The following is a 23,329-nucleotide window of genomic DNA, read 5'->3' as shown; positions in this document are numbered from 1 at the left end:
TCCATAATAACATAAAAGCCAAACCAAGTCATCATAAAAATTTGATAAGGGGACTGTTTAATTGGGAGAGTTGTTACTGCCTGATGTGACGGTCTTTCTGGAATTGAATGAAGCTATGCTAAGTGTGCTGATATAAATCATTTTCAGTAAGAAAGATAACTCCTGATTTAAGTGTTCAGTTTATTCTAAAATTGCGTGGAAAAAAACAACCAAACAGCTGATGCTTGACTGATGTTTTGTTGCTTTGACTGAATAATTCCTTGTATACTATATTCTCACTACCTAGTATTTTATGATGACTGGGAAAATACACTGATTTAGATTCCACTCCATTGTCAAAGCAGCATTGTACTGTACATTAGTATTACTTTAGCTTTCAATTTAGCTAAAGTATTTAGGGATATTTTTTTCATAATAATTCTCTGTGGCAGTTTAGGCTGGGTGCCTCCTGTTACTACCACATAAGTCACACCTCTGGTGTCCCAAGTGCCCAGTCTTGTAGGGTGGACAGAGGAAACAGAGTATTTGATACCTATAAATCCCTCACCCTATAAATCCAGCTGCAAAGTCATTATCTTCCTCTTTCTTCCCTCTCTGCTCCTGTGGGAGATGCTCCCTATCAGGTAACAGTGGGGAGGTATCTCAAGGCCTCTCAGGCCTGGCTAGACCTAATGCCAGGAGAAGTGGAGGGGCCAGTCTCAGACCTGGACAGCCTGAGACTAGCCTAGCAGGTGGGGGGGTGGGGGGGTGGGGGTAGGGGTAGAGGGAAAGAGCCCTGGAGGTTTTGGGCATACCCTCAGGTGGGGAGAATGGAAGCGTTGGGAGGCTTTTGGCTGTGCTATAGGGGACACTGTAGGCTTTGGGGCATCTTTGTCACTATGCTTGTAGCTTCTGTAAAACACTGCTTTTCCATTTAAACTTTCCATCACTCCTGCAATCCATCCATGTGAGTGTCATTCTTTTGCCCTTCTCAGGGGCAAAAGAGGATCTGCCTGGCCTCAAACCAGGACATTCTCAAAATCTTTTCCTTCATTGGCATCCTCCAATTAATATGTTTTGCAGGACATACACAGTCTGTGCATTACTGCAGGAGTTACTGTATGCTTCTCAGCAACCTTACTAACCAACCTGATCAACACTGCAGCCCACTAGTGGTACAGTGTTTTGGCTAATTGAAATGTGCTTTGAGTTCCAGTGTTTGCAGCAGGTCTCTGATGCATTAAATTACTGTCCTGTATCGCATGCTTTTGGAAGTGCAGTGTCTATTTAAATTTGCATTTCACACAGCTTGCTTAGTCTGAAGCTTGTGTTTCCTAGTGCAAAGAATATGACTTGGAGCTGAGCAGGTCTTTCACCAGGCCTCCAGTAGCTCCCCTGAGCCCTGCAAGGTCACAGTTTAAGAAGGGAAAGGATTAGCCCTGTTAATCTTGGCGGCAGAGCTCTTAAGGCCCCATGCTGCAAGTGCTGGGGTGGGCAGCAGCTTATCCCACTGTAACCCACATGGCATCCGACCTCTGTCAGTCCATTTGCCCTGTAGTGCCTGACTGCTTCTGCAGTTTCCGTATCTATCTGAGTGAAAATTTAGTGATGCATTGGTTTTTCTGTGCCTTCTCTGGGCACAAGCAAGCAGTCAGTGCTTTTGCTGGGTGTCTCTGCCCCCATTCAGCTTCTGGGCTCTGCTCTACCACCGTGCTGTGGTGAAGGGCATTTCATAGACTGAAACCACCCTCACCTCTTGTAGGCTAGCTTTAGCCCTGGCTGGTTCATGTCTGGCCTGTCTGGTACATAGGGGAGCAGAGTACTGGGGGAGCCCAGGCAGACAGCTTTGTATGAGAGTCATATCAGTGAAAACCTGATCTCAGCAGGCAGAGGTGGCAGTCAGCTGGGCAGCAGGTGAGAAGTGCCAGCCCCTGAGGGGTTCTCTTGTAGGAGACATCAGATGTGAGTTCTTCCTGATGCGTTCAAGCCTTGTGTCTCAGATTCTCTAATCACTGGGGTGGTGACAGCTGCAAGAAAGATGAGTGCAAAATTGATGCATGGCCTGCTGGCTTCTAAGTGTTTATATAATTTTCTGTAAGATGTACAAAATGTTCAGCTTACTTATAATTGGTGCTGTTTCTGGATGGAACAGAGTATCCTTTTACAAGTCACTTGTAGGACTTCTGAAAATCACTTTAAGCAGAGTATTCAAGCCTTTCTATATTTTCTTCTGTAAAGGAAGTTGTTCGATTTAGTTTATTTTTATGGTGCTCAAGCCTCCTATTTAATTGGGCCCTTTTATGTTCTGAGACTTTCTGTTTGGTTCAAGTGCTATTGGATTGTGTAGTGTTCAATATTCCTTCGGGGTTTTTTTTGTTCAGTACACAAAATGCAGATATCTAAACCTGTGCTCTCTCAACACATAGGAAAATCCCAGGGGACAGTGGCTGTGGCACAATTACGGACTGTTCCCTTCCCCTGCAAGCAGTTTTTATCTGTATGGAAGTAACCATGCAGCCCTGGTTTCAACAGCATTTGGTGTTGTCACTCCAGGGATGCTAACGTCGCCACAAAGTACAAGGCAGTGGAGTTGGGAAGAAGCAGTGGTGGAAGGGATCGGTTCAGTGCCTGTGGTAGCTTTGTTTTGTGTTCTGTGGAAATTTGGACATTCCTCCAATTTCTAGGACTGGGGCTGAAACATTAATCAATAGTGCTGTCACACATGCTAAGTAAAAAAGTAAAACAACAGAACTTAATCATAAACAGGGCTTGAGAGTCACATAAGCAGCCTATTAAAACCGAAGTACGCTTATAGCTTGTTTTATCTTCCAGATTAAAGCATGTGCATACATACCTGCACACATACAGAGTCACTCAAACTACAGCAAATGCTGAAGGTTTGAAACGCACTTTGTCACAGCAGTGCCACTGCAGACATGATCATTCCAGGAGAACTTAACTGAGATTTCTTCTGTCTGTTCACTCATGGCAGATGCTGTTATACCCGTCCTTCTAAATTAGGTGGCAAAATGATATTTTTTTAATTGTTTTGCCCTTGGCAGATTTTCTTCCAATCTGTCAGTTCCCTGTGCATCTAACCAAACTTGATCCTAACAGAGGGAGGGGTTTTGTTATTCCTAAAAGCTCCAAGGCATTATCTGGCATGAACAAAATGTGGCTTTATTGAAAGGTAGCACATTGCACACACTGGGGTTTTTGTCACTTCCTATAGCATCTAGGTAAAATTGAAGAATGGATAAATACCTGGGTTTTGTGTATGTGTATATACACAATTACTGTAAGTCTGCTAGGATATTTGGCATGGTTCTCTGCCTGCCAGTATCTTCATGTATTGCTAAACCAGAGAAATAGTACATGGTCGATTCTTCAGAGTACCAAATTGCTTTTAAAATTGAGTCTACCTGAATCCTCCTTCTATAATCGAAAACTCTCTTTTGGATTTGGTTCAGTAACATCCAAAGGTACTGAGGCACGTAAAAGGTTGTACTGGATTGGGAGCGGTCAGAATTGTGACAGCAGCAGGGGTGATGAACTTATTTTTTGTGAGAGAATGAGAGTCTGCTGTAATCCTACTAACAGAATACTTTTGACAGCTGCTTTTTGTGCTTTATCTTCTGAGCCAACATTTCACAGGAGATAGACATATTATATATGGCCACAAGAGAGGGAAGCAAAATTCAGGGAGATACAGGCCCTTTAGAAGAGATTAGAGATTGGAAGGGCACAAATTAGGTACCAATACTATCTCTGCAGTAAGTGATGAGATTTGAGAGGGATGAGGAAGGTGATGCCTGCATCACAATAATCTTGCTTACAGTGCTCCATGGCAGAGCAGCCTTATTTTGTCTTGCCATGCTATGTTAGCACACTTCAAAGCCCATCTGAAATATATCAGCAGGTGTGTAAGGGACTTTGTGTCCCAGTGTGCTGGGAGGCAGGTGCTGCCACCCTTTATCTGTGTTTTGGTCCTTGGCTGTCCTAGCTCCCCAGTGTAGATTCCAGTTAGGGGTCAGAAGAGACCTTGGGTTTATGTTGTGGCATCTCCAGTCATCTGCAGTGGCAGACAGCTTGAGATGCAGTCAGGGAGCTTGTCTACATCTCTTCTCCTAGATCCATATTTTGTTAGTTTCTCTGGCATCTGCAGTAGTTCCTGGAGGAAGTCCTGAAACATCAGAAAGAACAAAGATCTGAAAGGTGGGAGGGAAGGCTTCACTTTCTCTGGCATGTTGCAGAAATTACTGAACAACAGTTAACACTTGCAGTACATGGAAGACTGTCAGGTAGTATTGCTGTGAAGTGAAACCTTTCCATAACGCAGAAAGGCAGCAGCAGATTTTACTTGAAATGTTTGTTCTACAAACATTTCAAGTAAATGTTTGTGTAGTGAAATGTTTGTTTCTACAAGGTTTCTATCTACTATAAAATTCCTGATGTCATAAAAATGTCAGCTCAACTTTTTCGTCAGTAGTCACAAAAGTAAGGCAAATGTTAGGAAGTATGGGGGAAATAGAAAACAAAACAGGGAATATCACTGTGTACACGGTGGTTCTACAACTTGAGTGTCATGCACAGGTCTGGTCCTTGCATTTCAAAAAGAAGGTAGCAGACCTAGGTCTAGGGAGGTCAGCAGGGGTGGTGGGGGTCCAGAACTGGCCTCATAAGCCTGCAGGTGAGGTGATGAGAGGGAAGGGAAGCATGATACAGGAGACATTTACAAAGTTTCTGATTCAGAAAGTGCTGTAAGCTGGATACATGTACTTGCTCTGTCCTCATGTATTTCCCCATGGCTGATGAAGGTGCACCCAAGATCTCAGGCAGCACAGCTGTTTGTATAATGTCATGATTCTCAAGGCTTCCAGGACAAACTGTAGTATCAGTCTTTTATATTGTAACCATTAGAAATGGCTCCATGGGATTTGGATTTAAAAAAAAGGGTGGGGGGCTAAGCTAAATGCTGAGGTTATGTCATTTACAAGGTGCTCTAATATCACAATGATGAATGCCAACAAATGTTTGGTTAAATAGGACTGATGTCGGGTAGCTTGGAAGTGACCCATTTGACTGCTGCAAGGAGCTATTAAAAGGACAGCAATTAGGGAGTTCAGTGTAAACCTGAGCCCAAAGCAGTTTTACATCAAAGTGGTGCATTACAGAGGTGGTCGCTGCAGTTTTAATTGGCAAAAATTTGCTATGACTTATTCTCCAGGCAGGCACATTAATTTGCTGTTGAACAAATTTTTTGTCCATAATTTGATTTAACACATGATGAAAGCAGTTCTTTAAAACACAGCTTGACAAATGACTCCATCTTAGATTTTTGGACTGATGGGAACACATGCCCATGCAAAAGCAGGGGCAGGCTGACAGGGAAGTAGGTACAACTGTAGTGTACAGTTGTGGTGTTGCAAGAGGAGGAAGAGGAGGAGAAGGTTCAGAAAATCGCTTCAAGATTTTCAGGGTTACAGGTGATATTGCTTCTGTAGGTGAGTGGCTTGGGCATTCTCTGCTGATAATTGGTACTGGCTGTTTTCTTCCAAAATAACAAAATTTGCACTTTAATGAGGTTGTTGTATTTGAAAACACTGAAGCATAACTTAAAAGTCATTTGAAACTTTCCGCAGGATCAGCACAAGAACTTTGAAAAACACCATGATAGCAACACTTACCCCAATGCTATTTTTAAACATTTAAGATGTGAGGATGCAGTTATAAAAGCTCAGTGAATTAACTATGAAATGTTCCTGGTTGCTAACATCCCACTATAAATGTTGCTTTTGGAAGCTAAGATCTACTGTTTCAGATGAAGGGAAGCTAAGAGCTGCATGGCAGTCTGGTGCTCAGTGTGAGAGTGGAGGATTTGCACTGAATTTACTGCTTCAAGACATCACTGAGATGGCAGTAACTGTGCCTCAGCCTTAGGAAAGAAGTCTCTGCTGATACCAGCATGGGGTGGCTCAAGAGGAGTCTGACAGCACTGGTATATACTTGAGGAAAACAAATGATGTCATGGTAGATTTCAGGCTGCACTTGGTATGACATATTGTATGAATTCTAAGCATTCTGCTGGGTTTAAGAGTTCTGTGTCAGTGTCTTCATCTGTCATGAACCTGCACAGCTCTGCTGACTTCGTTAGAGCTCTGTATGTGTATGCAGTCAGGGATGGGACCTAGGAGGTTCATACTATACATCAAACAAACACAAACAAGCCACTGCTTCACTGTACAATTATTTGGTACTAACATCAGCCTAAGTAATGGTGTTACCAAGCAGGAAGGAGCTTGGAAAGCATGTGGCCTGCTTTGTAGACCAAGGAGAAGAAATTCACTTGTCCTTCAACAGCAATATCTGTTCAGAAAGCCCACCACTGCCTTGGGGTTTGAACAACCCCTTTTTACTCGGAAATACTTTCCACGTGCTGAAAACCTTGTTAAATCAATATAAACTGCCCAATTTTAAGTAAAGTAGTAGTTCCAGTAAATGCCATATCTGTGGGGCAGCTTATTCACTCTCAATGTGGAGGACACACTGACTTCTGCCTCTCTGTGAAGGGAGAGTGAGGAAAATGGCACTCTGGAGGCTAACAGCCTTTCTGTGCCTGTCCTTCCTTCTTTCCTTGCTGTGCTTTGGATCTTCAATTCCTCAGTTTCCTCACTGTCCTTTTAGGCAAACAAATAATCAGGATACTAACTGCTTCATCAGCACTGTCTATCCAACTGTCAAGAGCTGAGGAAGGGCTGCCAGATGTGCAGGTGCAGCTGAGGCAGCCCTGCACCAAGCATCCCATAGCTGCCACCCCTCATTCCATCAGCCTCTGGCCAGTCCAGCCATGTAAGTCTGGTTTCTGTGTCTGCTCATCAGGGGAGAAGGAAAGAGACGAGCATTGCCTGTTGGTGGGAAAGGAGCCACAGGACACCAGTAGCAGGACCAGCTCATACAGCTGCAAAGTTGAATGAGGTTTAGGCTGAAGCTTAGGGTTTTTTTCCTCTAGAAGAGGTCTGAAGGTTTGGAGAAATGATAAAAGGAGAGCTGTGGAATTAATTTCCCATGTTTGGACACTGTACTATATTGACATTTAAGTGCATGGTGCTGCAGTAATACAGTCAGTTCAGCCTTTTCATCTATGACCTTTTCTGTGACATTAACCACAATATTGTGGGCATGCAATATTACAAAGAAAAAGATGAGGCAAGGATGCCAGTTGACTAGTGCTAGTCTAAGTACTCTGTAGGATTTGCAGTTGCAGTAATGAGTGCAAATGCAGAAACAGAAGATAGCCAATTTTCTGTAGAAAAGTTGCATGATAAAATATTTTTTTGCTGCCATTTCTTTTGTAGGGTCTCTCTCTCAAGTAGATGATTATTGCTCATCTCTAGATTTACCAATATTCACCTATATTAAACAATCTAAATGTAAAGACACAGCAAGATAGTCTTAACTGATGTAAGAAGGACTTGTCACACATGGTATTAAGGTGCTGCTAATTGTGGATGGAAGCATTTATATTCTGAGTCCTAGTGAATTATTTTACCTGCATGGCACCATTTTAATCTCACTCCCTGGTTGTTTTTTATAACCAAGTACAGCCTGTAACATTTACTTTACCAGAATGAAATAAATCCTGAACAGTGGACTGACATCACTTTTGTTTTTCTTGTGCCTTTTACACAGTATTTAAATTTCAAGTGGTCTTGCAGGTTTCTTACAAATTCTCCATGGAAAGTCAGTTCAGTTTTTACTATATTAAATCTTTGTCATATAGCTTTATGAATCATGGGGCTATCGCAGGCCAACATGCAAAACATTCAGGTATCTTTACCTAATGTGTGCATGAATCCATCTTGGAATAGAAGTTTATTAGGTGCAAGAAATAGTGTATTTAATTGAAACAGAATTATGTAGATGAGAGATGAAATCTTTCAAAGTTCCACCAAAGACAGCCTAGTTAATAATGCTGCTTTATCTCAGTTAAAAGCTAGGTGCCGCACCTGCCAGTGTGCAGTGGGACCCTGGAACATGTCTTCCACCCCAAGTCCTCCTTCCTGTGTTGTCCAGCCCAGTGATACTTTTCATGGACGGACTGAGGGGGCTGCAAACACAAAAGTTTCACAGTTAACATTAGGTTAGTAAAGCAGGTAATTTTACATAAGATGTCCTGTATTTTGCTATCCGTTCTGCATCCAAAGCCTTCAATGGGCAAGAAGCCACACAGTACTATGGAAGAAGCCATGTATTAGTGACACTTGATAACAGTCAGTGCTAAACCAAAGTTCTGGCTTAAGTATTCTGAAGATTGAGTACAGTTTGGTGAAGGAAACTTCTGCAAGTCTTACAAGTCTTTTGTAGAGGTAGCTCTTCATTGAGGAAAGTCTTTCATAATTGTCAGTTTGGCATCTAATTCTCGGGCTGCTCTGTCATTGCACAGACACAACCTGATCCAAAGAGATGACTATTAAAATTGTTTTGTGAACCATTTGATTTATGCATTAAAATGTGCAACATGCCCCTACTTTTGGTTTTCAGAGGAAGCACTTAAACATAAATGCATTTCTTTAGAAGAAGAAGCCATACTGTTTGGCTTAGGTCTTAGAGTAGTTCTTTGGCAGTGAAAGACTGAGCCTCATCTGTGATTTTATGTATATATATATTTATTTTTTTTTGGTGGGGGGTGGCAAAAAGGTTGGCAGTGGAGAAGCATTTGGCATACTCATCTTCTTTCAAGAGTTTCAGCCGTATCAGATCAATATATGGTGGCCCCTACTGTACATCCTACCCTGATGGATAGTGATATCAAAGCACTGTTGAGTGGCCAGGCCCTGCCTGAACAGCTGTTATGTGTGTTTAGTGAATGGAAGGGCCAAGTTCCCCTGAAGACACAACAGTATATAGATAGGAGATGTTTAGTGGGGTTTAGTTCTGCTTTACAAATGCATGTGGATTTGCAACAAAGAAGGAGACCTTATATTTTAAAAGAAATGTAAATAAGACAACACTCACAGCCTTCTCTGGCACAGCCTTTTAAAGAACCAGATTTGTCTTGTTAGCTTTGTGATGGTGAATTGTTGCCTCATCCTTGGAAATGGAGATTTCTTTTGGTGTACAATGAAAGTATGTGTTTATAGACTTGCTGACTGACATAAAATGAAATATTTGATTTTATACATTAAAACAAGGTCTTAATTCAGAAGAGGCTGGAGCTATTCCATTCTATTGGAAAAGGACTATTTTCTTATTAAATGAAAAAACCCCACTTAATCCAATCCTTTAATTGCTCCACAAAATACAATGCTTATTTCCAACAGGGGGAAAAAAAGTACTAATGTTTATGATCAGCTTTCTAGTAACCTGCAGTAGCGCTACTGCATTATCAGTAGCTGACTTTAGCTTAAGTCTGTGTTAATCTGTATTGTCAGTTTGTGCCCAAGTCTCTGTCACAGTTGCATGTTTCACAGAAAGGCTTTATTGCACCTTCCCTTGCGGAGGGCAAGACAGTCCGTACTGAACACTCAGCCACATTGGAGAGCAGGGTCCTTGCTCTCTTGGCTGACTATGCCTTGTGTGTGATGCTCATGTTTGTTTAATGTGCATAGTGTTACTTTGTGTTAGGTTTTCTGTGCTGGACACTAAAGCTGAACTATGCTGGATTACAGTGTGCTATGAGTATCACATAATAAACTTTTTCCTCTTTTTAGGCCCAAACTGCTTTGCAGAAACCACTGTCATTCCAGCAGGCCGGGAGGTGAAAACTGATGAATGCACTATATGTCACTGTACTTACGAAGAAGGCACTTGGAGAATTGAACGGCAAGCTATGTGCACTAGACATGAGTGCAAACAAATATAGGAAATCCAGAAACCTAAGTACTCTTCGTGGTTTTTATAAAATATCTCACAGCAGTGAGCACCCTAGATGACCCAGGGAAATCTGAATGAGAAGATTCTGGTGAGGAGCAAAGAATAAAACACCGATATTTTCTTTTTTAAGTAACATTAAACTGCAAGGCAAAGAAGTGCATATATTTAAAACATTTAGACATAAGAATACCTGTCTTAAATGTGTTATTTTCACAGTGAGTACACTAAAATACACTCTATAAAATATTCTATGTATTTCTATAATACTATTATAGAGCTTAAAAATAAATGTTTTATATAGACAATACAAATTAAAGTACTGTATCATTGCCTGTCCTGTTGTATACATGCATCATGGCTAAAATATTATATTTCTGTTCTAGTTTAATCATGTGAGGGTTTTCTTAGCCTTTTTTGTTTGTTTACTTCCACTTTATTTGGGCCAGAAAAGAGCCAGCATATGAAAAAAGAACTTTGACATTCTTACTTTTGAAAAAAAAGGTGCAGAATATGCTTTCAGAGAACATGCACTCATTAATATTTCTGTACTGTAGAAGTGGGTCAGCTCCTTCTCTTGGTTGGTGCTTATGTAGTGGTTGATGGCCAACATAAATTAGGACAGTGGGTAATACAAAACGGGTCTCTCATAGCTGTTATAAAATTATAATCAGACTAAATTCATTTCTGATACTCAGTTCAAACATAACACATTTCATCAAGACCTGTTCTCTGTGATGTAAACAATATCATATCACCTATCTGGTGGAAATGATGGTAAGGAAACACATGGTGTTGTTAATGTAATACATAACAGATGTAGAGACATGCTGCTTGGAAGAAAGAGCTGGAGTAGCCAAACAAGGCTTCACTGATTTAGTTCTATGTTGTTAATCCAGGGGTAGGAGAGCTGGTTTGTAGCTGTGCTATTCCCTAGGCCATGTTCTTGCTGGTTAGAGATTTTGGTTCTTTCTGGCGGTCTCTGCAGGGTTTGTGACATTGTGTCAAGGAAAAGTGTTTTGAACCAGCTCTTTGAATCAAAGGATTTCTAGCACAGAATCTGGCTTTGACTACATGTGAGGTAAATCGCATCTCCCTGGTTCAGCCACTGACAGCCTTTGCTTAGATTCATTTTGCTTGGATATCCTCAACTACTACTTTATTCCTGGTCTGAATACCTGTTAAAGCAATGACTCAAGAAAACATTTTAAACATAGGCTTACCTTTAAGCTTTTGCTAGAGGGAAGACAATGTGTCAAAATCCAAAATCAGAAGGCAATTGCTTGAATTCTTACCTACCCTTTGCCACTTACTCTGGTGTTGTAACCTAATTACCATCTACAAGATTTTCTGGTACTTCTGAATACTATGGGACTTTTGACAGTGACTTCAGTGGATCCCAGTTATCACCTGACATCTCTATTTTAAGCATGTGTCTGTCTATCACTAGGCATTATTTTTCCCTGTGATGGTACAGAAGAGAAATCACAGAATCAGAAATCTTGCACAGGCAGTCTTGTGGCAGTGCCATGCATAGTATTAGTCTAGTCACAAAAATGGGAGAAACACAGATTACTGAATTCAAATAATTATCAATCATAGAAATATCAACTGAATAACTTTCCCTGAAGTGAGTGTGCACACTTGTAAACATTTTAGTAGAAATACTGATTCACAGTTGCTGCAATTCCTAGCAGAGATACAGGAAACACCTGGGCTGTCATTCACTCTGCTGATGGCAGTGAAGGTTGACATAGAGTATAGGTATTTCTTTGTCTTGAGAGAGAGGAAGACGTGTTTCACATCTGGTTGTGTACCTAGACCATAAGTACACTTCCAGATACAAACATAAGAACTTAATTGAACACTTGAATGTAAAAACAGTACCTTATTCACCTATTATTAACACATAAGGATGGTGCTTATTTGGGAGTAAAGAAGGTATTATTTGGCTAAAAATGGTATTTTTTAACTATCCCTATCCATTTCACAAGATTCAGTATTCACGTGACAGAAAGCTAGTTCCTAAATCAGCAGGACCCATGCCTCATGGCTGTGTAGGCTTCTGCTTATTGAAATTAATTATCTGCACAGCTCTGAGAGAGTGCTATGAGTGCCAATGGTCTTCTGTGTATGTCGTCTTGAGACAAGTGGAAGTATTAACGTAGGAAGCTGCTGGGTAGCACAATTAAAAGGAAAAAAAAAGGTGGACTTGCAACATAGTGTGGAATTGCCTTTCCAGTTCAGCTGCTTAGTGTCTCATTAAGAGATACATGTTTTCAGCAACATTATGAGACTCAGAATTTGTGTCTTTCAATGTCTGGCTGTAATGTTTGAGTTTTTGGAAATCTCATTTTAGACTAGTCACCCTTTGCTTTTCCTTCACTGGAGGTTCTTGTGAAGCCTCACACTGTTTCCCAAAGCTTGAATTTCTGCTCTTTTGGGAAGTTCTGTCTTTATTGAAGTAGTGAGTGCAAAGTTAAGGATATTTTAGTGTGTGTTTCTAGTGTAGCTTTTATAAATACTTTCTGTTGAACATTTTTTCAAAAATGTTTTCTTGTCTTTCAGTCTTGGCACCAACATATTAATGTCATTTTTACTGTAGTAATAAATTGGTCCTTTCCTATTTACATAGAATTTCTTTGGATAACTCATCTTTACACTCAGCTCTGTGTCATTTCTTAAAATTACTATATTTGGAGACATAATTATCTTCTGAGAAAATATATATATATAGAGTGAATGAAGTCAAAATGAACTCTTTTATACTGAGATGTAGCCACATCTAGCTTTGACTTGTAGTATTATTAACCACAAGAGAGCAATTTGTTTACCCTTGAGATGGAGAAATGGGCTGCATGACTCTTCTTGGGCAGGTCTCACTGGCCTTGCCCAATTGTTGAACCATAGTTGGCACACAGCATGCCGTGGGCTTACCCTGGAAAGTAGCTGAGCACCATGCACCTGCTCAATTACTCCCCCACTGCCCACCCTTAGTGGGGCTGGGGAAAAGAAAGGAAGAGTGAAAACAAGAAAACTCAGGGGTCAAGATGATTATAATTCAATAAGCAGAGAAATTGAAGCAAAACCAAAAGAACTGATGCAATGGCAATCAGTCGCCATCTCCCATGGGCAGACCAGTGGATAACCGGTTCCCAAGCAAAAGATAGGCAATGTTCACTGATCACAGAAACAAACCTTGCTTCTCTTCAGTTTACTCTGGAGCAGAACATTATATACCATGGAATTTTTTTTTTTTGGTTAGTTTGGGAGGGTGACCAGGCACAGTGACCCAAGTTGTTGTGCATCCCTGGTCTTTTTGTTGGGGATGGAAGACCCTGAGCATATGCACTCACTGTTCAGCAATAGCCAAAGTATTGTAGTAGGTGGTGATGCTGTCAGCAGCTGAGGCAACAGAGGCAAACATACCAAAAGACTCTGAACGCCAAATGCCCAACTGGTGACTGCACCAAGCAGCATGCGAGCCCTCAGCAATAAAGCTGGGGAGCCAAGATTGAAGCCTGCTGTATAATGTAGCTTTACACAGACAGAGGCTTAAAAGAGTAGTTTTCCTTTCCTTAAACATTAGGCATTATGAAATGCGGTAAGAAGCCATTCACCTTTAAACTGATTTCAGTTAAAAAAAAAAAACCAAACACAAAAAAACAACAAACAAACAAACAAAAACCCAGAAACACTGGGGTAGCCACATGTAGTTACCTAACTGTTATGATTTGGTCAAGTAATATACCTGTTCATGTTTACTATTAAAAATAAGATAAAACGCGTCTGCATCATTTCCAGTGAACCAAACTCCAGCGAATATTGGCTTTCATACTGAAGTCTAGGTACTCAGCTGGGTTTTGCTTCAGTGTAAACAGTATTACGCATCCTGCATATGAGATCTTCAGCCTTGCAGGTGGGTTGTGTCTTATTTCTGGACTCAGTGATGGCTCATGAATAATTTTGTATTTAAAGGTTTGTTGTTTGGATAATTAATATTCTTCTTGGATGATCATATGCAGCTGCTTCTAATTCACTTGCTTCTGCTTATTTCTGAGTTGAAATGAAGACAAATTAATTCTTGGTTTGGCCTCATCCGTTTTTGTAGGAGTGCACTATGCAGTCAGTAATTTGGCTTCAAATCTGTTTAAGTAGGTGCCTGAAGAGATGATGGCTTCAGGTAATTATCAAATTGTACAGTTAATATGCAATAGGATTCTTTATGCTACTCAAAGCACAAAAAATGGAAGTGCTGATACTCATTGAAATACTTAACTTGAGATTTAGGAGGGAAAAGGGGGAAAAAATGAAAGGTATGAGAGAGAGGAATGTTCAAAAAAAAGAGCATAGCTCAATATCATGTGGGTATTTCATAGGGAGATTTTGAAAGAGTATCATACAAAAGTAAATGAGAAATGTATTTAGGCACAAATTGAGATACAGGAAATTCTGGTTGGAGATGGGGAGGAAAAAAAAAATAATGCTGTAAAGGTGATTGAATACTGGAGGATGATGACCAGAGATGTTGTGGAGTCTCTGTCCTTCAGGAAGGAGATGAGAGCAGCCTGTAACAGCTGAAACTATATTCAGCAATGTATTGATGATAGTAAAGGTTATGTCCAGTGGTTTAAAATTTAAAGCCACTTTTAAATTACATTGAATTAAAGACTTAGTAGAATTCAACAATAAAGAAAAGCTGTGATGAAAGATTCCCTCCCTTGGAAAACAATCTTTTATTCTCATGTGGTGTAACTATACTATCATTGAATCATCAAATCATACAATTGTTTTGGTTGGAAAAGGCCAAAGATCAACAAATCCAACCATTATCTAACTCTACCAAGTCTGGTGCCAAACTGTGTCCCTTAGCAGCATATCTATGTGTTTTAAGCTCCTCCAGGGATGGTTATTCAACCATGTCCCTGGGGAGCCTATATCAGTTAAGAAGTTTCTTCTAACATTCAATCTACACTGCCCATGATGCAACTTGAGGCCATTTCCTCTCGTCCTGTTGCTTGTTACTGGGAGAAGAAACCACCTTGCTCCAACTTCTGTATAGAGTCATAAGGTCTCCCCTCAGCCTGCAGACTAATAACTCCAGTCTCAGCTTCTCTTCATAAGACCTGCTCTTCAGGCCTTTCACCAGCTTTGTTGCCATTCTCTAGACCTGTTTCAGCACCTCAATGGCTTTCTTGTAGTGAGAGCCCCAAAACTGAACACAGTACTCAAGGTATGGCCTCAACAGTACTGAGTACAGGGGGACAATCACTTCCCTGTTGGTCATGCTATACCTGATACAGGCTAAGATGCTGTTGGCTGCTTTACCCATCTGGTCACACTGCTGGCTCATGTGCAGCCATCTATCAGTCAACACCCCCAGGCCTTTCTCTGTCTGGCAGCTTTCCAACCACTCTGGCCTATGCCTGTAGCTTTGCATGGTGTCATTGTGGTCCAGATGCAGGACTCTGTACTTATCCTTGTTGCATCTCCTTGTTGAGCCTTCCTAATCTCTAGCAGATCAATGTTGCCTCCCGTCTTGGTGTCATCTGCAAACTTACTGAGGATGCATTCAATCCCCTTGTCCAGACCATTGATAAAGATAATGAAGAGAATAGGTAAAGTATTTGATTATACTTTTGATGGTAGCTGTAATACCTAAGGGCATGTATTATTTAAGAATCTAATGCAACTCAACACTCCATTTATTCCCCTTATCAGGCAATGAATTTTCTTCACAGCCCGTGTTTTCTGTCTGCAAAAGTACACCTTCTGCTCTGTATTCCTGCTGCATTAAAAACAAAAATACAAACCAAGGGGACAGTATTTATGTATCAAGTTTTTCTGGCTATCCAAGAATTCAAAAGTTTCATCAGTTTTTGATAAAAGTAAGTACTACTTCAGAAAATTTGTAACTTTTTGAGTTTTGAGAAGAGAGCCATGCCATCCCACAATCCTCTTTCATCTTAAAAAATACTTCTGCTCAACCACACTGAAAATGTAAATTTTCAGTCCTTTGAAATGTCATATTAAACAACTCCCAAAGCAGAGCAAAAATAAATGTAGTATGTTTTTCCTGTTACTCATATATAATATGTGCCTTATTCATTGTATACACTTTTAATGCAATTACAGGAAAACTCAAAAATGTTATATCAATTATCAGTTACAGGAAGTATAAAAATTTATTGTTTACCTGTTCACACACAATGTGGAAAAACAGCAAACGCCCAGCAGATGTAACATCAAGAAATGAAAACAAGTTCAACGTGTAATTATTTGGGGGAAGAGATAAACAAGCGAAACCTATTTCCATGGTTTTTTTATGCAAGTCAATGTGTTTCTTCTTGCTCCAGCCACTCAAGAAAGCAAACCTAAAATACTTTAGCAATGGGAGAAGTATATTTGTATATATGTACAGCGTGTATGCATTGACAAATGAGAATTCTTTTCTTGGATAAACCAGCATAAACCGAGAGCAATTTGGAAGCCCAAATTCATAATGTTAACTGAGGTCAGGATTTCTTCCACAGATTGAACCTATAATAAAGCATCTGTTTTTTACTGCAATCAGTGAGTATGAGAAGCTATTCACAAATATATGTGCTTGTGTTCATAGCAGGCGGAATTAAAGACAAGCCTTCTTAACCACTTACTTTACTTTTTTTCAGTAAGCCTTACAGGGCATGCGAACTTTGTGAATTAAGGTGAATTTCACCTATCAGGAGGACCAAAACATGTCATTTCTAAATTCTGATAGAATCCATGGATGTATGGATGGAGAAGAAAGTCTGTGCTAGTGTTTATAATACCTCAGTGAACACTACATCAGTTTTTTTATTCTCCCACAAAGTATAGATACAATTCTGTAAATGCCTTGAATTGCTGAAATGTTCTGCCAAACAGCTTTCTGTTTCTGATGTATGAGAGGAATTTAAATATATTACAGTGCCATAATGCTGCTTAATGTATGTTGCTGTTGCCTTGAAAAGGCTGCATTTCAGAGAGCAATTCCAAAATTAATTTGAAAACTATACTGTAAGAATTTCCATGTGCTGATATCACTTAGTATGGTGGGGTTTTTTAACAAAGTCTGTATGTTCACAAAGACAATACTGCACACTATGCTCTCTCTTTACCCGTTAATAATTCAAACTCATGCTAACTACTGTAGTGCTGTTGTAAAGGGGAAATTGGGGAGTTAACGTGTGGATGAGCAGTGCCTCGGCCTAATGTAACGACACAGTGGTTTGTTAATGTCTAATTGCCACACAAAAATAAGGAATAGGGTGCCTTTAGTAAGTCTATGAATTAAAGAGTTTAATTTCTTAACTGCAAAGCATTTTTTTCACGTGCTGTTTCCCAACTATTTTCAAATAATATTTGATAAAAAGAGCTACTTTATATATTCTGCTAGTTTTGCTGTTTATATTAGTGCTTGAGCAATAAACAGTGTCACTCTGTAGAATCTTAATAATGCTTGTTTTCCTTTTTTTTCCAATCGCCTTAGTTGCATATGTTTTATTAAAGCTACTTTAGTTCATTCAAACCAGAAAAATGAATCATGCAGTCTTGCTAGTTACTTTTGATTGTACTGCTTCCATTTCTTATGTCCTGCACATCAAAATATAATATATTTGGAGCTTCAGGCTCTGTCACATAAACAATATATTAGTGGGATGCTTATAATATAGTACTGTAGGATAATTCATCATGCTGACAAAAAATTCTTTGATGTGGCATAGTATTCATTCCTTTTTCTCAGAGTACAGTTCCTAAAGACATGCAGATTTAAACCTGTAGTTCTTTTTTGTGTTTGACAAAACACACAGCTTCAAATCCCATTTTCCAGATACAACAGAACTAAAAATGGCCTTCATATCTAGCTCACTTTTATATAAGACCTAGACAGGAAAAAGGGCTAAGGGTAAACAGAGTATAAACTCTATAATGGTCTGATCCACAAATACAAAACCAATAGGATTTTAAACAACATTCTGTTGCTGAATACAACTTAAATGAGGCTGTTATTGAATGACAACAAAAAAGAATGCATTGAACCAACCATTTGGTAATTGTCAACAGTCTTAGAAAGGTAAAGAAATTAATATCATAAAAAGTACCTTGGTTATTTTATGTTACTGTTTGTTTTCTTCAGGTAGGAACAAAAATATTATGTTCAACATGGACTCTTTAAAGATGGAACAGATGACTGACCCAAGTGGAATTTTAAATTCTTTGGAAAGAAGTTACTAACTGATCAGTAGTGAGACTATAATTCATCATGAAAGAAAGTTTTTAGGATGCTTTTGCAGTTGAGGCTACATTGCACCTTTCAGTACTGGATATACACCATGAGCTGTCCACTGTTAATCCTGTTAATGAGCAACTGGATGGACAGGTAGATGAAAACTACAAAGTGGACTTCTTACACCAGTCCGTGTCAAGAAGTGCTGAGGTCTATCAGCAAAGGACAAAGTATGCAAAATACCTCTATTTTTCGTATTTTCTTCTTCTAATTGAAATAGTTCGCTATCTCTATTGGTATTAACCTATGAGATGTTCTAAAGACCTTAGACATGTAGTTTTAAGTGGTATGACCTAAAACATTTTAGCAGTATGATGATGAATCATTATTTGTTAAAACCAAGTAAATTGTATTGAATAACCAAACCAATGTATACACATCTAGAAGGTAATTGTTAATATTACAATGTTAAAATACATAAGAGCTACTGCAAGGGTGAAATCCCTCAGGCATTGGCACGTTGTTGCTTTGTCACATGGAAGACAATTCTGTTACTAGGAGTGTATGATCCTGGGATGCCTATGGACAAAAATGCATGGAATTTCATAGGATCATAGAATGCATTAGGTTGGAAAGGAAATTAAAGATCATCTAGTTCCAACCTCCCTGTCATGGTTGGCAAGACCTTTCACTAGACCAGGTTTCTCAAGGCTCTGTCCACCCAGCCTTGAACACTCCCAATGATGGGGCACCCACACCTTCCCTGGGCAACCTGTTGCAGTGTCTCACCACCCTCACTGTAAATTTAATCAATATTAATGGAAAAAAAAAATCATTATATTTTAAATATTTAAAATGTGTCTGTATCTATTTGAAGAAAGATCAGATTATTTTTTGCCAGCATTCTGCTAGCTGATACTGAAAACATTGTATGTATTTTATACATCATCTATTTACTACGTTGTATTTTTCTCTGTGACTTTTCACACCATCTGCTTTCAGGGAGTGCGTCCATCAATTACATTTCAATATGGCCTATATCCAATAATGTTTTTAAATGGCTATAAATGCTTGTATATGTAATAGAGTACAAAGCTGAAATCTAAGTTTTGAGAATTATTTTTAAATAGTGTAAAAATAATACATCAAATCAGTGTATGATGCAGAATGTTCCAAATGAAACCTTTTTTTTTCCTATTTTATCTTGTCATTTGATGAGTTCTTCACAGTCTGTCTGCAGAATGGCTTCATCACAAATGACTAACTTAGAATTATGCTCTTTGCAGAAAAAAGGCAGAATCTGAGCTATTCAATTATGACTATCCTGAATCATACTCAAATTTGGCAATGCTAGCCCTTCTCTTAGGATAGATCTTTAATTAACAGCATTAGTATTCCATATGCAGAGGTAATTAAGACTGACCTTCCTTTTGCAGAGTTGGTGGTTTTACCTCACTTAATAATAACTTCTTAGCCACTGCTGCACAAAACTTCTGCAGGATTTTAAGTACTTGGTTTGCTTTATCTTCATTTGTTGAAGCTGGCAAGATTCACTTGAATCCCCAGTGCCTGTTACTAGCTTGCCACTTCTATTGACTGAAGAGAGTTTTAGAGGTCGTAATGAAATGTAAGAGTTACAGAAGTCTCTCAGATGATGTCAAAACCTTGCCTATTTTGTACATTTTAGGCAGACAAAGATAGCTTTATGGGAAAGAGAAAACTTTGCAAATACATGTAACTAAAGGGATTTTCCAGTCTTTCTGTCTGGAAGTCTAATCATCTTGTATACCCAAGGAGTAATTCTACTCTTTTATTGAAGAATACAGGCACACTTCTACTTAATCCTTCAGAATTTTCAATTTATTTAACTGGAGCAAGTTAGACTTCTTTTACAATGGGATAAAAAAATTTAGTTCTCAGAAGTGCCATCTGTTTGCAGTCCATCAGAAAGCATGAAAGTGAAAAAGGAACCTGAAGCAGGGACCTGCAGCTTATTTAGCCAGCTGCTGGAAAGTTTATTTAACCAGTAAACTTGATAATCTTTTTACTAATGGAAAACTGCTATTGGTATACTTTCACAATGAAAGAATAAACATCTTAACGAAATACTCTCTTTAGAGCCTATTTTGTGTACTTGCTACTTCACACCTTACAAACTGAAGACATGCAACATCTTAATTTTTTCCTATACCCTATAAGCAAACTAGTATTTTGCATTCCTCTGATTTTTAGGACTATATCAGTATTCTCTTGAATAATGTATTTCTGTTGAACTTTCAACTTACTATATTTCAGCAATACAAATAATCACCATACTGTTGAAAGAACTGAAGAAAACCATATTAGAACTGGCTAATCATGATCTAGTTATTAAAAATACCACAAGCTCTACAGAATAATTGTACAGGACACATAAAAAAAATCCATAAAGCCAGTGTAGCATATGATACCAAATTGTCTCTCCAGAGAAGCCCTAAGACACAGGATATTTTGTACTGTATTAGCCTCACAGCTCCATCTGATCTTAAGAAAAAACAAACTCAAACAAAAAAAAAAGTTCATAAATCAGGAAAAATATATTTAGAATTTTTGATGACATGAAAGCAACTCAATTGCCTATATCAAGTAAAATGTAGATGTAGTGGTGGATCATACCGCATGTAGCTATTATCAAAGTATTTAATCAATTTATCTTGGAATAACATGCTTTATTTAACATAAAATGGCACCTTAAAACAGAAAAACATTAGCATTAAGACTAAATAATTTGTGATAATTTCTAAAATGTTGGTACTCATCAATTCTGTTTATTCAAGATTGCTTTACAGAGGCATAAGACTAAGTGGAGTTATTAATCACTAGTAACTCCATGTCTTTAAGTCATTGCCACACTCAGTAAAGGCTTCTGCCTGAGGCTTATCTAGTAACTGATGTAATTTTCACATGTCTTAATATGTTTTCCCACCAGTATTTTCTACCAAAAAGATTTCTCTATAGATAGATAGATCACAGAGTGACTAGTCAGATTAGCATGTTTAATTGAAAGAGAATTAAAACAAAATGGAGTAGGGGTGTGAATACGTCAATGCCATTTTAATATAAAAGCAGAGGTGGGCAAAAACAAATGAGCATATATTATGTTATAAAAGAGCATGAGACTGAAGTATGAGGATGAAAATGAATGCAAGTTCTAATACAGGGAATTTAGATTAGTAGATGTTGCAGTGAGTGAAAGTGTTGCAGCCACTGTTCTGAGGGCAGCTGCTGGACACATGCAGAGTGCATGATTCCTTAGCTGACCAATTCCTTAGCATGCTGCGTAGAGCAAAGCAGTGACTCCATGTGTGCCAAGAATGACATCCTCACATTGGCACCCCTTGATTGGAACATGCTGCAGAAGCCACCTCCTTGACACCTCTTATTAAGAAAAAGTTTTATCTTGCATATGTGGTTGGATTTTACTGGTTAAGGGATTGCTAACAAAGAGTATACAAACAGCCACTCTGAGCAATAGTTACTTTGGTTAAGGACTTGAGCTAGGGACTTAGGTTAGGAATGGCTTGCAGGGTTAGGACTGCTAGGGACTTCTGTTAGCTGCTACTTTTGGCAAGGGCTTTGGTGGAGGGCTGCTGCTAGGGATATACTCAGGACTTCTGTTAACTGCTTCATCTGTTAAGGGCTTCCTGGAGTTCTGCTGTTAAGGACACTATGAGACTCTCTAATGTAAGGGATTCTACAATACAGCAATAAAGGACTTCTGGGAGGACTTCTGAGATTCTCCGCCTTCTGCATTTCTGGAATCTTATTGCTGAAGGGGTTTGTGCCTTCGTTGGTCACTCAATGGCTCCCAGATCAGGGGAAGAACAACATGAAAGGGTTATGCTTAGTGCACAAATTGTATGATGTCAGTGTGAAATAAATGATGCACTGGTCGCAGAGCAATGGACAACACCAAGAAGGAACCAGAACTACTAGAACCCTACATGAAACTACATATTCTAAAAATTATAATAGAGGAAAGAGAACAGGTGTGACTGAGCATCCAGCTGTGTTGCTGGATGAGGAGTAGGTTTGTTTATGAAACCCATATGGGATATGCATTGGGTTTGGGTTTTGTTTGTTTGTTTCTCCATGTTCTTGGCCCTACTCCATAACCTTTTCCATTCTGTCATATCCTTATCAAGACCTAAAGACTAGGAACATTCTCTCTATTCAAAGTTTAATGTACTTAAATTAGAAAGTCTGATTACTGTCTGTTTCCATGTTCTAAAATAGAACTGGTCCATGAAAGGGTAACAGATGGTAATCTGTTTACAGTGCTTTACAGTGTATCTTTACAGTGTATTTTGCAGTGATACCCTGTGACTGATGCTAACATATGACTGGACATTTTTCAGAAAAGGGGGGAAAAATAACATCCAAGAAATCACAAAACAACAAATTTCATGAATGAATGCTGAAATACATGCAGATAAGCAGAAAGTAGTACAATTTAATGTTGGTTTATCAACAAGGTAAAGAACCTACTCAATTTGTAGCAGTTCTAGGGATTTTAGCAAATCACAACTAATTCTGCCATGTTAGCATGGTCTCCCAAGAACTACTGCATGAAGTTTGAGGCATGGAAAACAAATGTAAAGAACTTATAGTAGACAGTTGAACAGAGGTCTATTAAATGTGACCAAAAAAGACTGAATTTGAGGTGGTTTAGTTCAGTGAAGCCAATATTAGAGTGAGAGAATGGTCAGTCTCCTAGGATATACAAAAGGTATTTCACAGATAAAAGTTAACAGAATCATTTCCAGATTCAGTGAGACAGAACAAGAAGTAGCAGATGCAAACTAGATCCAGTGGTGAGCATGTGCAGTGCTTGAGACTCTATGTAGTCTTCTGAGATTTTAAAGATTATGCAGGATACATCAGTCAGGAATAACTGAAACTCATATCTTGAGGTAAAATGATAAGTAGAGCACCCTTTTAGTTTTAATGGTGTTGTGGATACTGAGAAAGGAAATTACTAATTTTACCAACAGGTCAACTAAAGAAAAAAGTGTGTTTGAGAATGCTGATAGAACACATTCTCAACAATATAGGAAGTTTCAGAATGGATTGTTTCAGATTCTTGGGTACCTCAAATATGAAAGACTGCCCTTGTCTCTGCCAAAGAGGTCTCTGTTATGATCCCAGCTGAACAGGGATCAGTTTCTTGCATTGACACTGGTGTAGAGCTAC

General features: G+C 39.0%; 1 protein-coding gene across 4 annotated transcripts in view; it reads left to right on the top strand.

The window, feature by feature from the left end:
• Positions 1–23,329, top strand: part of VWC2 (von Willebrand factor C domain containing 2) — a 75,228-nt gene that overhangs the window by 43,501 nt on the left and 8,398 nt on the right. For 2 of the 4 annotated variants that reach the window (XM_054164106.1, XM_054164105.1), the window contains exon 4: positions 9,690–10,312. The exons of 1 other annotated variant lie outside the window; for it this stretch is intronic. In XM_054164106.1, the coding sequence (XP_054020081.1) occupies positions 9,690–9,841 (152 nt within the window). In that variant the 3' untranslated portion in view covers positions 9,842–10,312. Of the gene's footprint in view, positions 1–9,689; positions 10,313–23,329 lie in introns of those variants that run through there. One more of the 4 variants, XM_054164107.1, reaches the window with a different exon arrangement.

The sequence above is a fragment of the Dryobates pubescens genome, chromosome 9, assembly GCF_014839835.1.
Source record: "Dryobates pubescens isolate bDryPub1 chromosome 9, bDryPub1.pri, whole genome shotgun sequence".
In the NCBI taxonomy this organism is placed as follows: Eukaryota; Metazoa; Chordata; class Aves; order Piciformes; family Picidae; genus Dryobates; species Dryobates pubescens.
This window is presented reverse-complemented; position numbering and strand designations above follow the sequence as displayed.